The following is a 17,662-nucleotide window of genomic DNA, read 5'->3' on the forward strand; positions in this document are numbered from 1 at the left end:
AGACAACACTTTTCAGTCTGTCAGGTGCTGGCCTGCATATTGGTTGCTCGTGGCAAAAAAAAAAAAAAAATGCAGTATAAAGAGAGCTATAATTGGTTTTGAGTCAGGTTTGTCTTATGTTTTTTTTTTTTTTTGTCCCCCTCCCCCAACTATAAAGAAAGCACCCACCCACTGCGCCGCTCGCGCATGCGCAGTGGGTGCCCGGTGAAGCCGAAAGCTGTCTCGGCCGTGTGCCCACACTTAGAATGAAGACGCTGGCCGGAGAGGAGCGGAGCTCCGGTTGGCGCGTCGCTGGAACGTGGAGCAGGTGAGTGTATGTTTATTAAAAGCCAGCAGCTACACTTTTTGTAGCTGTTGACTTTTAATAAACATTAAAAATGACTGGAACACCCCTTTAAACTATGTCTTTGATTTGTAAATAAAGATTTAATGCATGACAAAGGATTCCCAGAGTACCGTGTGTTCACTAAAGAGACCGCTTTGACTTTATCTGCAATTTACAGCACACACTAATTTTTTGGTAAAAAAAAAAAAATTTATTCAGGTTGATATATATGGGTTTAATTATCCTGAGGCTCCAAGCATGACAAAGTTAAAATGTGTTGTGGTTTTATGATGGCTGTTAAGGTTGGCTTGAACTGTGTATTGGGTTAGTAGGGTTGAGAGGTCTGCTGTCCTCTCAAAGGACTGAAGAGGCTGTTCTGTAATGCAGCTAAAAGTCTGAGGCCTGGTACACACGACCGTTTTCCTCGAGAGAATCCATCAAGAAACTTGGTGGCAGAGCTTTTTTGCAGAGGAAAATGGTTGTGTGTATGTTTTTCATCGAGAATACTGTTGTGGAACTCGATGAGAAAAAAAGAGAACAAGTTCTCTTTTTTTTTCTCGTCGGGAGTCTCAATTTTCTCGTCGGGCTGGTTTACGATGAGAAACACATTCGTGTGTATGCTTAGAAACCCGCGCATGCTCAGAATGGGAGTGCACCTTCGGTAAAAGTAGCGTTTGTAATGGAGATGGCACATTCGTCAGACTGAAAAGTGCAAATCGTCTCTCACCAAGCTTTTACTTAACACGCAGTAACATGAGATTAGCAAAAGCAGCCCCAAGGGTTGTGCCAGTGGAATTGAACTTCCCCTGCTGTCGTATGTGTTGTACGTCACCGCATTTGAGAACGACGAGATTTGGTCCGTGTGTACGCAAAGCAAGCTTGTCAAGTTTCTGGACAAGCCTAACAAGGAACTCATCGAGGAAAACGATGTTTCATTTACGACGAGTTCCTCGGTCGTGTGTACGAGGCCTTATTGTATCAGACACCTTCTGGGAAAGATGTAAAGGGGATCACTGCTGCTAGGTCGAATAGTGTTACTAAAGATTGAATTCTGAGCAACATGGTAGTACAGCCCTTTTACACAGTCTTGTGCGGTGCCCAGTACACATTATCATCGCAGTGTCTGCAGAGCTTTAACCACTTCAGATTTTACATCATTCATTACTAGGCCATTTTTTGCTTTTCGGCACTGCGCTAATTGAACTGGTGATTGCGCGGTCATGCAACGCCTATACCCAAACATAATTTATATCATTTTTGTCACACAAATAGAGCTTTCTTTTGGTGGTATTTGAGTTTTTTTTTTGCTATATATAAGAAAACATTTTTTTTTTACTTTCTGCTATAAAATATATCCAATAATAATAAAAAAAAAATTCTTCATAAATTTGGCCCAAAATTCTGCTACTTTTTTGATCAAAACATTTTTTTTCCCCATAAGTGTGTATTAATTGGTTTGCATGAAAGTTATAGGGCCTAAAAACTATGGTGTATGTATGTATGTATGTGTATATATATATATATATATATATATATATATACAGGGAGTGCAGAATTATTAGGCAAATGAGTATTTTGACCACATCATCCTCTTTATGCATGTTGTCTTACTCCAAGCTGTATAGGCTCGAAAGCCTACTACCAATTAAGCATATTAGGTGATGTGCATCTCTGTAATGAGAAGGTGTGTGGTCTAATGACATCAACACCCTATATCAGGTGTGCATAATTATTAGTCAACTTCCTTTCCTTTGGCAAAATGGGTCAAAAGAAGGACTTGACAGGCTCAGAAAAGTCAAAAATAGTGAGATATCTTGCAGAGGGATGTAGCACTCTTAAAATTGCAAAGCTTCTGAAGCGTGATCATCGAACAATCAAGCGTTTCATTCAAAATAGTCAACAGGGTCGCAAGAAGCGTGTGGAAAAACCAAGGCGCAAAATAACTGCCCATGAACTGAGAAAAGTCAAGCGTGCAGCTGCCAAGATGCCACTTGCCACCAGTTTGGCCATATTTCAGAGCTGCAACATCACTGGAGTGCCCAAAAGCACAAGGTGTGCAATACTCAGAGACATGGCCAAGGTAACAAAGGCTGAAAGACGACCACCACTGAACAAGACACACAAGCTGAAACGTCAAGACTGGGCCAAGAAATATCTCAAGACTGATTTTTCTAAGGTTTTATGGACTGATGAAATGAGAGTGAGTCTTGATGGGCCAGATGGATGGGCCCGTGGCTGGATTGGTAAAGGGCAGAGAGCTCCAGTCCGACTCAGACGCCAGCAAGGTGGAGGTGGAGTACTGGTTTGGGCTGGTATCATCAAAGATGAGCTTGTGGGGCCTTTTCGGGTTGAGGATGGAGTCAAGCTCAACTCCCAGTCCTACTGCCAGTTTCTGGAAGACACCTTCTTCAAGCAGTGGTACAGGAAGAAGTCTGCATCCTTCAAGAAAAACATGATTTTCATGCATGACAATGCTCCATCACACGCGTCCAAGTACTCCACAGCGTGGCTGGCAAGAAAGGGTATAAAAGAAGAAAAACTAATGACATGGCCTCCTTGTTCACCTGATCTGAACCCCATTGAGAACCTGTGGTCCATCATCAAATGTGAGATTTACAAGGAGGGAAAACAGTACACCTCTCTGAACAGTGTCTGGGAGGCTGTGGTTGCTGCTGCATGCAATGTTGATGGTGAACAGATCAAAACACTGACAGAATCCATGGATGGCAGGCTTTTGAGTGTCCTTGCAAAGAAAGGTGGCTATATTGGTCACTGATTTGTTTTTGTTTTGTTTTTGAATGTCAGAAATGTATATTTGTGAATGTTGAGATGTTATATTGGTTTCACTGGTAAAAATAAATAATTGAAATGGGTATATATTTTTTTTTTGTTAAGTTGCCTATTAATTATGCACAGTAATAGTCACCTGCACACACAGATATCCCCCTAAAATAGCTAAAACTAAAAACAAACTAAAAACTACTTCCAAAAATATTCAGCTTTGATATTAATGAGTTTTTTGGGTTCATTGAGAACATGGTTGTTGTTCAATAATAAAATTAATCCTCAAAAATACAACTTACCTAATAATTCTGCACTCCCTGTATATATATATATATATATATATATATATATATACTGGAATTTTTATTCTTTCCTTTCCTGCATAGGATGCCTAAGGCCTCATGGTAAACGGACGTTTAGGAGCAGTTGGGTAATTTTTTCAATTGCTCCTGAACTCTCCTCTATTATCTTACAGGGTCCTTTATAGTCGTTTCTAGGCAGTTGAGTTTAGAGGCTTTTTCTTGAACACCAAAAAATGCATTCAGAAGCTGTGTTTAGAGGCAGTTGAAGCGCCAAACGCTGCAACTCGCGTTTAGTTTACAGACGTTTTTCATAAAAAAAATAAATAATATATATATATATATATATATATATATATATATATATATATATATATATATATATATATATATATATATATATATATATATATATAATTCAAATGCTTCTAGACACAAACGTGGCATGTATACGCAGATAAACGGACATTTTTAGACACTGGTTCCTAGCTATCAAGTTAAATCGTTCAGGAGAGGTTGAACAACGTCCCGTGTACATGAAGCCTTAGGCCCCTTTCACATCCTATTTTTTCTTCAGTCTGCGGATCGGATGAACACGGACACACGGTCCGTGTTCATCCTAACCCCCCCCCCATAGGGGAGAGCGGAGAAAAGACAGGGCGGTCCCTGCACAGTGTGCGGGGACCGCCCTGTCAGCCGACGATCCCCGCTGAGCTTACGGACACACGGGGCGAATCATTACTGATCCGCCCCGTGTGAAAGGGCCCTTAAGGTGAAAAAAACATGAGGGTTTACAACCCCTTTTTAAAAGTGTAAGTTCACCTTTTCACAAAACACCCTAAACCTTAAATTACCTTTTTAATTTGATATATTTTAAAGATGTAACCTGTGTATGGGTAGATTGCATTTTCAAATGGATATTACTGTTGCTGAGATGTAAGCATTTTTTTTCCTTTCTACAGTACTTTACAATGATGATCCAAAATTGCAACATGAAGCTTAAGTCCTAAAGATAGTTGAAACCTTTCCAAGGAAATTGTATACAATAACGTTTAGTACTTGGCTTTGTCTGGAAAGTAATGTCTAAAATTGGTTACACGCCTTGTAGTTTTCCAGCAAACATGCTTCTCCATAATACCACTCTCACAGACTTCCCAGAACGTTTCACGCATTTGTATATAAAGAGGCGTTACAAACAGACACCAGGTGTTACATTTTATGCTTTTTCCCGAAAGCCTAAGGCCCCTTTCACACTGGGGCTGTGGGGGCGTCGGTACTATAAATAGCGGCGCTTTACCTTCATATTTTCGGGGGTATTCGGCTGCTAACGGGGCGCTTTTAACTCCCACTACCGGCCCAGAAAGGGTTAAAACCACCTGCAAACCCCCCATGCAGAGCTGCTTTGTCGCGGTATGGCCGCGCTGCCCATTGATTTCAATGGGCAGGAGCAATGGAGGAGCGGTAAACACACCGCTCCAAAGATGCTGTTAGCAGGACTTTTTTACCGTCCTGCTAGCGCAACGCTAGAGAGACAGCAGCGGCTGTTTTAGGGTGCTTTGCAGGCACTATTTTTAGCTTTATAGCGCCTGCAAAGCGCCCCAGTGTTAAAGGGGTCTTGGGTCCAGTTCACACCATAGAAATGCAGTCATGTGGGTTTTGAGGTGTTTCGGTGCATTTTTTCACTTTTTTTTTTATCTTGGATAAGGGCATGTGTGGTTCAGTGCATTTTTGTATGCATTTTTACAGCGTTCCAGTACAGTCCAGTGCAGGAAAAATGCAATACGTCCTACTTTTATGTCTGGAACACAATGGAACTGCAAGCACTGGTGTTTAACTATGCCATTGAAAACCATATAACCTCCATGCGTTTTTGAAAAAAAAAACGGTCTGGACTGAATGTGGTGTGAACTGGCCCCAAAGGCAGGTCTTGTTTATCTGAAATTATTAATGCATAAGGTGGCTTCTTGGGGGTTTCCATACACAGCTATATAGCAGTGTTTCTCCCCTCTGGCCCATTTGCTGCACAGTAGCTCCAGGCCTTTCCTCCCTTAAAGTGTTTGTTACCCCTGCTGTACCATGTACTTGTACAAGAATGTCTTCTGTTCTGTACTTTGTATTGCTTCCTTTATGTAAAATCCCTGGTGTTCCTGCCAGTCCCTCTGCTTTCCTATTCAAAACTGACCTCACTAATCAGGAAAGCACATTGGGGTAGATTCAGGTATCTCCTCTTAAAGTTACGGCGGCGCAGCGTATTTACGCTATGCCTCGGCAACTTACAGAAGCAAGTGCAGTATTTACAAAGCACTTTCCCCAGTAAGTCGAAGCGGCGTAGCATAAATGGGGCCGGCGTAATAGCAGAATAATAGCAGAAGCAATAATAATAAGCAGCCTTACGCCGGAAAAGCCTTAACGCAAACGACGTAAAAAACGAACGTAAGTTTGTGAATCGGTGTAAGTATACAATTTGCATACTCTACGCTGAAAACTACAGGAGCGCCACCTAGCGGCCACCGTAAGAATGCACCCTAAGATACGACGGCGTAAGAGACTTATGCCAGTCGTATTTTAGGCTACAGTCGGCATATCTAGCTTTCTGAATACATAAAGTAGATACGCCGGCGCAACTTAGCAATTACGCGGCGTATCTATGGATACGCCGGCGTAATTGCTCTCTGAATCTACCCCATTGTTGTCAGTTCTACAGCTATGCTGGGAACTCGTGTGCTCTCCTCCAATGATCAGTCTTGTCCTGGCACGCCCCTGCTGCACAGTTATTCGCTGGAAAGCTCAGTGTGCTGCTGCTTCTCCTTCTCCCCCAGCTCTTATGCAGATGAGAACTGAAGGAATGTGGAAAGGGATTTTTTTTTATATCTATTCAAAAATGTTTTTCCTTTCAGTTTTATTTGAAACTAAATGGGTTGTTTTACAAGGTACAGTGGAACCTCAGATTGCGAGTAACAGGGTTAACGAGCGTTTCGCAATACGAGCACTATATTTAAAAAAAAATCGTAACTCGGTTTGTGAGTGTTGTCTCTCAAAACGAGCACGATTCAGGCCAAAGTGGTGTGCAGTACCGCGTTTGGCCTGAGAAGGGGCCAGAGCCGATCGCAGCTGATTGGCGCCGTTCAGAAACGCAGGGATTGTTTTTTGTAAATGCCACCACGCTCTTGTCCATGTTCTGGGGGTCGGCAAAGAAGGGATGTGATCTACCCATAACCTGCCTATGATCAATGGGTTTTCATCCCATGCTGTATGGGGTTCCTCCTTTTGTCTTCCACCTGATAATTATATCAGCACCAGATCTCAGAGGAACAATTTGGAGTGGAAATGATTTGGATTATGACTAATCCTGCATGTTTGGAAAGTTCATAGTGTTCAGCATTTATAGGCAGTTTCTCACAAGCTTTTTTTTATTGTAATTTGTTTGTAATTTTGTGCTTTATTTTTCGTTTTCTTTCTGCAGATCTTCCATATGACCTATGACCTGGCCAGTGCAGTGATGAGAATTATCAACTTGATTGCTATGATGCTATTGCTGTGTCACTGGGATGGATGCCTTCAGTTCCTGGTTCCAATGCTTCAAGACTTCCCAACTAATTGTTGGGTTTCAATCAACAAGATGGTGGTACGTAGTCATCACAGTTTTGAACCAGTTTTTTTATGTTGTTTGTCTGCTCTTGGCTGCACCCAGCAGTGTTAATGTTTTTATCATATATTGATGTAGGCACTGCTTCCCCCAGAGTGCAAATGCATACTATGTAGTCCTGCTTCAAAATGTCGCTGTGCCGATTGGCTGTCACTTGAGCCTGTTTTGGACAACCTGAGGCTGTAGTCTAGCCGTGCATAGAAAGTTCACATTTCGATACCCCTACCTTCCCATCCCCTAAAATAGCACTGTCAATCTGTGATTGAATCTTGGTATGATGATAAACGTGAGCTTTAAGGCTCCATTCACACTTGTGCGACTTGTAATGCGACTTTGCACATATTATCTAATATAACCATTCATATATGTGCAACTTAAAGTCAAAATGACTTCAAAGTAGTTCATGCACTGCTTTGGTCTGACTTTCATGCAACTTGAAGGCCATAGACTTCAATAGTAACTCTTAAAAGTTGCATGAAAGTCATACCTGAATGTGCAACAGTTGTCCATTATCATTGATCAAAGCCAAAGTCGTATGCAAGTTGCACTCCAAAGTCATGCAACTTTGGAGTCCTACAAGTGTGAATGGAGCCTAACTGTGGATATAATGAAAAGGTTATTAGCCGTCAAGCTAAATACCCTTCTGAAGGAGGCTGCCATCTATTAACTCAGGCCCCGTACACACGGCCGAGGAACTCGACATGCCAAACACATCGAGTTCCTCGGCCAGTTCAGCCCTGAAGCCGCCGGGGAGCTCGGCGGGCCGAGAGCTCCCATAGAACAACGAGGAAATAGAGAACATGTTCTCTATTTCCTCGCCGAGGTCCTCGTCGGCTTCCTCGGCCGAAAGTGTACACACGGCCGGGTTTCTCGGCAGAATTCAGCCAGAAACTCGGTCAGAAGCTGAATTCTGCCGAGGAAACTGGTCGTGTGTACGGGGCCTCAGAGTACATGCTAGCTTCAGGGCATTGAAACTTCTTTTCATTTCCACGGTAACCGAATCGATCGCCGTGGAACTAGTGAGTGAATGCCAGTGATCCAATAGTAACTTTTATTAGACTGGTATTTAAAGTGGAGTTTCCATCCCCAAATGTTTTTTTTTCATTATTGTGCTCACAGTTAGCCCTACACGGCTCCTTGTCGGTGCGCAGGCGCCGTATAGAGCCGACTCGCAGTTCGGCTAGTTTCGGAAACTCGTGACGCGCCTTATCCGCCGGGGGGAAGTTTTTGTCAAGCACGTCAATCATCTGGGCGAAGTCCCAGATGACATTGCGCCACTGCATAAGAACGCCTACTCCTGTGGGAGCTAGTACCCGGAAGCCGGGTGGAAAATAGCAATAATATCGTATGTACACCCCCCAAAAAAAACAGCATACTGTACATGTTTGAGGTATACAGAATGTTATGTTATATACTTATTTTTTGGGTGAACCTCCGCTTTAATTTCCTATGTAAAATAAGTTAAAGTTGAAAAAGGACAAGAGGCATGTTTGATAACACACTAAGCACTGATGGAAATTATAAGTTAGATGCAGTTGAACACATTTTTAAATGCAGTGCATATGCAAGAAAAATTTGTTTTTAATGATCCTAGTTTACACCATTTCAGTGCTTTTCATCTGCATTTAAATTAGTGCTGCATTTTCTTCACACCAGAACGCATCGCAAATGTATCTAAATGCAGCTTGTAAAAAAAATGTTACAGATGCAAGTAAACGCTCAAGCAGAGCCACACATAGGGCCAGATTCACAAAGGTTAGCGGATCTTTAGATCCGTGTAACCTATGTGTTTTAAGATCCGCCCTCGCAAGTTTGTGAGGAAAGTGTCAAATTCACAACACACTTACCTCCAAACTTGCGACGGCGGATCCTAACTCCCCCGGCGGAATTCTAATTCCGCGGCTGGGGGAGTGTACTATTTAAATCAGGCGCGCTCCCGCGCCGATTTAAATACGCATGCGCCGTCCGGGGAATTTCCCGGCGTGCATTGCTCCCACTGACGTCAATAGGACGTCAGTGGTTGCGACGTGAGTGGGACTTGCGACGCGCGTGTTCGTGAATCGGCGTACGCAAACGACGTAGGAAATTTCAAATTCGACGCGGGAACGACGGCCATACTTAACAATACTTACCCCTGCTTTTAGCAGGGGTAAGTATACGACGGGTACCGCGCTACGGAAACGACGTAAGAACACAGCGTCGGGTCCGCGTACGTTCGTGAATTTCGCGTATCTCGCTGATTTACATATTATTCAGTGTAAATCAGCGGGAACGCCCCCGGCGCCATTTTTAAATCCAAAAAAAGATCCGACAGTGTAACACAGTGTGACACTGTCGGATCTCAGCCCTATCTATGCGTAACTGGTTCTATGAATCAGGTGCATAGATAGGACCAGTAAAAATCAGAGATACGATGGTGTATCTGTAGATACACCGTCGTATCTCTTTGTGAATCTGGCCCATAGAATGTATAAAAGAGCCCTTGGCTTTGGACAGATTCACTTTAGGCTGGGTTCACACTGGAACACATAGCGGCTCACAGCAGGGGTTGCGGTGCTTCTCCATTCACCGGTTCAGGTCAGATTTCAGCCAGAATTTTTAGCTGAACTCGGACCTGAAACGCACCAGAAGACGCACAGGACTCCTGTGCAGTTCGCACCGGAGATGTGTGAACCAGCTTCATAGAGAAGCCGGTCACAATCTCCTGACATGAAAATTGGATGCAGAGAAAAACTCATCCATCCAGCCTAAAAGTGTCATGGTGATAGATCTCTAATTTGATGGCCCTGTTGGGGTCCATCAGAACCTGAAGGGGGATGTTTGGATTGGTGACATTTATATGTAGTATTTGGGTAGTGTAGAAATAAACGGTAAGAAGCACCTGCAAATGTTAGAATTTTTTTGTTGCTCACAGAAATTTTATGAGAGTCCCGCATATCTGTGGGCAGCTTTACATGTGGGCACATTCGTCTTTTACTGCAGTTTGTGATCCTTATCTTTCTATAAGCAGCAAGAATGTGCAGCAAAATGCAGGTCCTTATTTTTGGCCACACAAACTTTACTTTTTTTTTCCCCCGTTTTAAAAATACAATTCACCATTTTGTATTCTCCTGGTTTACATTTTTTTTACATTGCAGTCAAGTGGGAACCAGGTGAAAAGGTCGCTTTTGATTCAATCTACTTTCAGTACATTATTTTTAGCTTTGTAGAATGACCAGTAAGAGCAACTGAAGAATAAAGGATTAAAGGCAGAATGAAGACTAAGGCCTGGATTCAGATACATTTGCATAACTTACAGCGGCAGGTCCCGTATTCAGAAAAAACGTGCGCTGTAAGTTACGGCGGCGTAGTGTAACTGGACTGGCGTAAGCCCGCCTAATTCAAATGTGGAGGAGGTGGGCGTGTTTTATGTTAATTACTGGTGACCCCACGTAAATTACGCTTTATACGAACGGCGCATGTGCCGTCCGTGGATGTATCCCAGTGCGCATGCTCCAAATTACACCGCAAAGCCTCATTGGTTTCGACGTGAACGTAACTTATGCAAAGCCCTATTCGCAAACGACTTACGCAAACGACGCAAAATTTGACGCTGGCCCGACGTCCATACTTAACATTGGCTACGCCTCATAGAGCAGGGGTAACTTTACGCCGGAAAAAGCCCTACGTAAACGACGTAAAAAAATATGCCGGGCGGACGTATGTTTCTGAATCGGCGTATCTACCTAATTTACATATTCTACGCGTAAATATACGGAAGCGCCACCTAGCGTCCAGCGTAAATATGCAACTAAGATACGACGGCGTAAGACTTACGCCGGTCGGATCTTAGGGAAATCTATGCGTAACTGATTCTAAGAATTGGGCGCATAGATACGACCCCGCACACTCAGAGTTACGACAGCGTATCCGGAGATACGCCGTCGTAACTCGTATCTGAATCCGGCCCTAAAAGTGGTTGTAGACCCTTACAGACCACTTTTACCTACAGGTAAGCCTAGATTAAAGCTTACCTGTAGGTGCTAGAAATATCTCCTAAACCTCCACGGTTTAGGAGATATTTGCAAAAGACATGCACTGATCTCTACGGCGCATGTATGGTAGTGACGTCATCGCGGCTCCGGCCAGTCACGGCGCCGGAGCCGGGATACCCGTTAGTCACTCTGGGAGAGATGGCGGCGATGGAGGACGGCTGCGGGGGCTTCGATCTATGCATACTAGCTCATTATGCCTTTGTCTTGCAGGGTGTATTTTTTTTTTTTTTCACTGAGGCTCTACTTCCTCTAGAATAAGCGTTGTTTAAAAGCAGGAACAAAGACAGAGCAAAGGAAGATGACAATTAGCCCCAGTTCACACAGAAACATGCTGCTCATTCCTGTGCAATTCACATGCGATTCAGTGTGGTCCAATGCAACCCAGTCATTTTGAATGGGCTCAATCGCACTGCATTTGAAAACGCACTGTAACCGGATCACATGGTACCTTTGTACCATGCGATTCGGTGCAGTCAAACTGCCTGTGTTTGAGGTGTCCTTGCCATAAAATTGACACCCGCTGAAGACAGTGCGTTTTTAAATGTCACTTGCACACTAGTTTGAACATAGTCTTATCAAAAATATTCTGCGTTTTGTTTTATTTTTCTGGTTAGAACATATATTTTTGCAATTTGCCTTTGTTACGATTCATTTAACAGTGAAACATTATATGTTTTGTATAGAGCAGAGAAGGGGTTGGGGCCTCTGTTAGGTTTTTATTGCTGTCTGTGCCTCCATTGCCTCCCTCACTACCTTTTAACCCACTAGGACAGGTGAGGTTATATTCTGCCTCAGTAACAGACAGGAATAAAACATTTTAGGCAAAGGAAAGAAGTATTAAAATGTATTTTTTTTCTTTATTACTATCTTTGAACCCATTGGGGAAATCCCCCCCCCCCCCTCCTGTATGCTTGCTGTCCATATGATTATGAAGAGATGCAAACCGCAGTAAAACCCCTTACCCATTCAATCTAAGGCTAAGTTCACACCATCGCCGCATGCGGCTCCCGGCAGGAGCCCGGTGCGTCCTGGTTCACCGTTGAAGGTCCAATTTCAGCCCGGATTTTTGGCTGAACTCGAACCTAAAATGGACCAAAAGACGGCAAGACTCCTGCGCAAATTCTCACCGCTGCCGCAGCGGAGATATGTGAACCGGCTCCATAGAGAGTCGGTCAAAATCTCCTGCTATTGCGAATTGGATGCAAAGAACCCACATCCAGTTTGCAATGGTGTGAACCCAGCCTTAAGATGGAGTTCTTTTTATAGCAGTTTATTTCCATTGTGTTTTACCTACTACTGTTTAAAAATACATACTTCCATTTCATCTGTTTGGACCACCTTTTTTACATTTTTGTATATGGGAAGCAGATCAAAAGTATATTGACTGTATTTAATACATTTTTGTTCAGTTTTCATTTGGTTTCCAAGTTGTCTTTGTTTTGCATAAGGACCAGTGAAAAAAACAACTAGGTTAATAAGGATTGAAAACTGAACGGAGTCACGAGCACCATTTAAAAGAAGTACTAAAGACACACTTACCTCACTCTCACAGGGAAAGTGACACTGTCTCTGGAAAGGTCACCCCCCTTACCCCATATATTTATCTTGCCTGTGTTTCCATGCAGCTCCTTGGTCCTCTGCAGTCATTAACACAACATGGGACCTTTGGGTATGGAGGATGTGACCTGCCTCCATATCCAGTTTTATAAGCCCTAAAGGGATTGTAAAGGCAGAAGGTTTTTTATCTTAATGAATTCTATGCAATAAGATGAAAAGCCTTCTGTGTGCAGCAGTCCCACTAATACTTACCTGATGTCTCTCTCTCTCTCTCTCTCTCTCTCTCTCTCTCTCTCTCTCTCTCTCTCTCTCTCTCTCTCTCCCCCCCCCCCCCCCCCATCCGGGAGTTTCCCTTCTGATTGGCTAAGTCACAGCAGCAATGCCTTTAGCTCATGCTGCTGTCAATCAAAGTATGGCAAGCCAATCAGGGGAGAGAGGGGGCAGGGCCATGTTAGGGGTCCATGTCTGAATAGACACAGGGGGCTGTGACTCACCTCGGGTGCCCCCTTAGCAAGCTGCTTGCTGTGGGGGCACTGAACAGAAAGGAGGGGCCAGGAGCACAGAAGAGGGACCCGAGAAGAGGAGGATCTGGGCTGCTCTGTGCAAATCTACTGCAACAGGGCTGATGAGTATAATATCTTTGTTATTTTTTATAAGGGGGGGGGACTAGACTTTACAATCACTTTGTTACATGACCAGGGAATATGATATTACCGCTTCCCTGGGTCGCTGATCTTGATGTCGGCTGCAGAGGAACAAAGAGAAGTAAGAGAGCGCAGGTAAGGCAAGTATATGGGGATCAAGGGATGCTTTTTTTTTTTAGAGATGGACACAGTGGTGGAGATTTACAAAAGCTGGTGCAGCTATGCATATTAACCAATCAGCTTCCAGATTTTATTGTTAAAGCTTAATTGAACAAGCTGAAATTAGAAGCTGATTGGTTACTATGCACAGCTGCACCAGATTCTGTGTGTGTGTCAGTCTTGGTACATTTCCCCCATGTCTCTTTAACCACTTGACCACCGCCCCATGTCAAAAAGACGTCCTGATTTTAAAGTTGAATATCTCGATAACGGCAGCAGCTGCTGCCACAACCGAGATATTCATCTTTTCAGGGGGCGGTGGTGTACACGATAACGGCGAATTCGCCGCGAGATCGCCGTTATCGGTGGCGGGAGAGGGGCCTCCCGCCGCTCTCCCGCGCCCTCCGCCGCTTACCGGAGCCGTCGGTAGCGGCGGAGGGGATCGGATGTGTCCGGCAGCTGAGCGGGGACGGGACTGAAGGAGAAATCTCCTTCACCCGTCCTCATAGCTCTGCTGGGCGGAAGTGACGTCAAAACGTCAGTCCCGCCCAGCCTCTTAAAGAAACATTTTTTTTTTTGTCATTTGAAAAAATGACTTTTTTATTTTTTTTTTATTTTTTGCATTTAAGTCTAATTATGAGATCTGAGGTCTTTTTGACCCCAGATCTCATATTTAAGAGGACCTGTCATGCTTTTTTCTATTACAAGGGATGTTTACATTCCTTGTAATAGGAATAAAAGTGATCAATTTTTAAATTTTTTTTATTTCAGTGTAAAAAATTATAAAACTAAATAAAAATAAATAAGAAAACCCAAAAAAATTTTTTTAAAGCGCCCCATCCCGACGAGCTCGCGCGCAGAAGCAAACACATACGCGAGTAGTGCCCGCATATGAAAACGGTATTCAAACCACACAAGTGAGGTATTGCCGCGATCGTTAGAGTGAGAGCAATAATTCTAGCCCTAGACCTACTCTGCAACTCAAAAAATGCAACCTGTAGAATTTTTTAAACGTCGCCTATCGAGATTTTTAAGGGTAAAAGTTTGACGCCATGCCACGAGCGGGCGCAATTTTTAAGCGTGACATGTTGGGTATCATTTTACTCGGCGTAACATTATCTTTCACAATATATAAAAAAATTGGGCAAAATGTATTGTTGTCTTATTTTTTAATTTAAAAAAGTGATTTTTATCCAAAAAAAGTGCGCTTGTAAGACCGCTGCGCAAATACGGTGTGACAAAAAGTATTGCAATGACTGCCATTTTATTTCCTAGGATGTCTGCTAAAAAAAAATATATAATGTTTGGGGGTTCTGATTAATTTTCTAGCAAAAAAATTGTGATTTTCACATGAAGGAGAGAAGTGCCAGAATTAACCCGGTGGGCAAGTGGTTAAAGATGGGTTAAAGCAGTGTTTCTCAATTCCAGTCCTCAGGCCCCCCCCAACAGGTCAGGTTTTCAGGATTTCCCTCAGATGAAATGGCTGTGGTGATTACTAAGGCAGTGAAACTGATCAAATCACCTGTGCAAAATAATGGAAATCCTAAAAACCTGACCTGTTGGGGGGGCCTGAGGACTGGAATTGAGAAACACTGGGTTAAAGAAAGATGAAACCTTGATCATTCCTGCTTGGTAATATTGGTAGGAACACATTTTTTTGTGCATGTACTCTCACATGAGAACTTCTTATTCTTCTAGTTCTCATGTTTGCAGTTTACTAAACTGATGTCATGTGCGTTTCATAAATGCTCCCTGATTAGCTGGGTTCTGCTGGATATGTTAACAAAGCTGTACACCTTGGTGATATTTTAAATGGTGGTGTGTAATGAAGGGGTTAAGACCTTGAAGCTGCCGTTGTGACTAAGCTTGGCACAGAAGTCCGGTGCCAGTCAGCCAGCCACCTGGCACATGAGAACCCACGGAGGGGTAGAATAGAGGGATCAGTGACTTGTGTGTCAGCTGAAATCGCATCACAGGAATAATAATAGATTTTTCTCTCCTCTTCTCTACCTCTCTTCGCTTCACCTCCTTGTTGCTCCTCCTAATGTCTCTACGTGATTCTGGAATTCGGTTTTACTCCATGCCCATGCTAACCCTTTGTTTTCACTGTGCCTTTTGTAGTCATTTCTTGATCTACAAGTCCAGTCATTTCTCAGTGTTTCCTCCATCAGTGTTGTGTTGCATGTTATTTCTATCTACATGGTTGGAAGCATTGTCTTATCAAGTCCATCTGATTCCCCTGTTGCAGAGTCTGTTTGCATCATTCTCCCTGCTTTCTCTTGCTCTTTCTCTTCTTTCAGCCCCAATGATGTCTCTCCGTTCTGCTACTTGGGGTAATGTGTGCCCGCGGCAGTTTCTGTAGCTTGTTCTCTTGCTTTGTATGTGTATAGAGGGCTATATGGGGGACACAGCTGAGAGAAACGCAAGTCGGCGATGCATGTATATGGGACACAGTGTTTGCACATGTGTGTGGGTGCACTTTGATGCCCGCTCCTATATGGTTGCAGCATGCCTCTTTACTTGAATACATAAGGCCCATGTTCTTTACACTACATACATATACACATCTGTGGCATGCTTCATCCATGCCACATGTCAGCACGGGCACGAAGAACTTGAAATATGCACTTTTCCTCCGGCAATTGGGTGAACTCTTGTACAAATGCCCGTTTTTCTAGTTGGATGGGTGACGCTGATGTGATAAGAAATTAACATTTCCTTTTTTTTTTTTTTTATGCCTCCTCACAGAATGACTCATGGAGTGAGCTGTACTCCTTCGCCCTGTTCAAGGCCATGAGCCACATGCTGTGCATTGGTTACGGGCGCCAGGCCCCAGAAAGCATGACTGATATTTGGCTTACAATGCTGAGCATGATAGTGGGTGCTACATGCTACGCCATGTTCATTGGACATGCCACCGCTCTCATCCAGTCACTGGATTCATCCCGTAGACAGTACCAAGAAAAGGTGAGTTTGCTTTTATTAATGACCTTGTTTCCATTATGCATCTATTATGAGTGACTTTGGGGGGTGTTGTATTGCATTACAAGTATACATTTTGCATTTAGGTGTTCAATCCATCTTTTATGTGAAGCAAGTACATTTTTTCATGTTTTATTTCCCTTGACACATTATTGGCTGCTGTGCCTACCACTGATTTCTCTGAAATAAGAAACAGCTGACTGCCTCTTATTTTTCTTGCAAGCGTCACATCATATCATTGCCTGTGGCAGATCTGACAGGAAATCGAAATCATCCAAGCTTTTCATACCAACCGAGTGAGGGGGGGAGTGCTTTATAATCTGATATAGCAAAGAGGATTGATAAAAATACACTACTAGGATAACTCTACTAGCATTGATTATTTATCTACTGCTGTTGTTGGGCCCCTTTCACACATGCGGAACGTATGTCCGCTTTTTCATCCATCCGTTTACGGATGAAAAAGGGACATACATTGATCCCTGTGAGATTGCGGGTGAACATCGGATGAACATCCACTGACACCCGATCTCCACCGGCTCCGCAATCCTCCGATTCTGCAGACGGAGGAAAACCCTATTTTTCCATCCGTCATCGGGTCGGGTGAACGCGGACAGACGGTCCGTGTTCATCCGATCCCCCTCTTTAGAGGAGAGCAGAGATCTGACAGGGCGGTCCCTGCACAGTGTGTGGGGACCACCCTGTCATCTGCCGGCTCAGCGGAGATCAACAGAGCGATCCCCGCTGAGCAAGCGGAGGTTCATGGGGCAGATCATCACGGATCCGTCCCGTGTGAAAAGGTCCTTACTGATCCAATCCCAAACTTATTTAAGTTTGCCCGGAACACAAAAGCAACTTTAATACTACAAGTGGTTTAAATATAGCATCTTATTTTAATTACAACTTCATAATACAATCTTTTTTTCGCTGCATATGTTTCCTACGTGTATTTGACAATTGTGTTTTTTTGCAGTACAAGCAAGTTGAACAATACATGTCCTTCCACAAGCTGCCTGCTGATTTTCGCCAAAGGATTCATGACTATTACGAGCATCGCTACCAGGGGAAGATGTTTGATGAAGATAGTATCCTGGAAGAGCTAAATGAGCCTTTGCGAGAGGTATAGATCTGGAGTGGGGGAGGGGTATACAATTACAGTTTGGGTATCACTGCCCTTTGTGCATAAATCTGCTAGCATTGGGTATTATCATAATGTTCATGTAGAATGTATG

General features: G+C 43.4%; 1 protein-coding gene across 1 annotated transcript in view; it reads left to right on the plus strand.

Moving 5' to 3' along the window:
• Window positions 1-17,662, plus strand: part of HCN2 (hyperpolarization activated cyclic nucleotide gated potassium and sodium channel 2) — a 112,575-nt gene that overhangs the window by 55,638 nt on the left and 39,275 nt on the right. Inside the window, exons 3-5 of the mRNA XM_040322072.1 lie at window positions 6,872-7,033; window positions 16,197-16,415; window positions 17,404-17,550. Of these exons, the coding sequence (XP_040178006.1) occupies window positions 6,872-7,033; window positions 16,197-16,415; window positions 17,404-17,550 (528 nt within the window). The remainder of the gene's footprint in view (window positions 1-6,871; window positions 7,034-16,196; window positions 16,416-17,403; window positions 17,551-17,662) is intronic.

This window comes from Rana temporaria, chromosome 1 (genome assembly GCF_905171775.1).
Source record: "Rana temporaria chromosome 1, aRanTem1.1, whole genome shotgun sequence".
Classification (NCBI taxonomy): domain Eukaryota; kingdom Metazoa; phylum Chordata; class Amphibia; order Anura; family Ranidae; genus Rana; species Rana temporaria.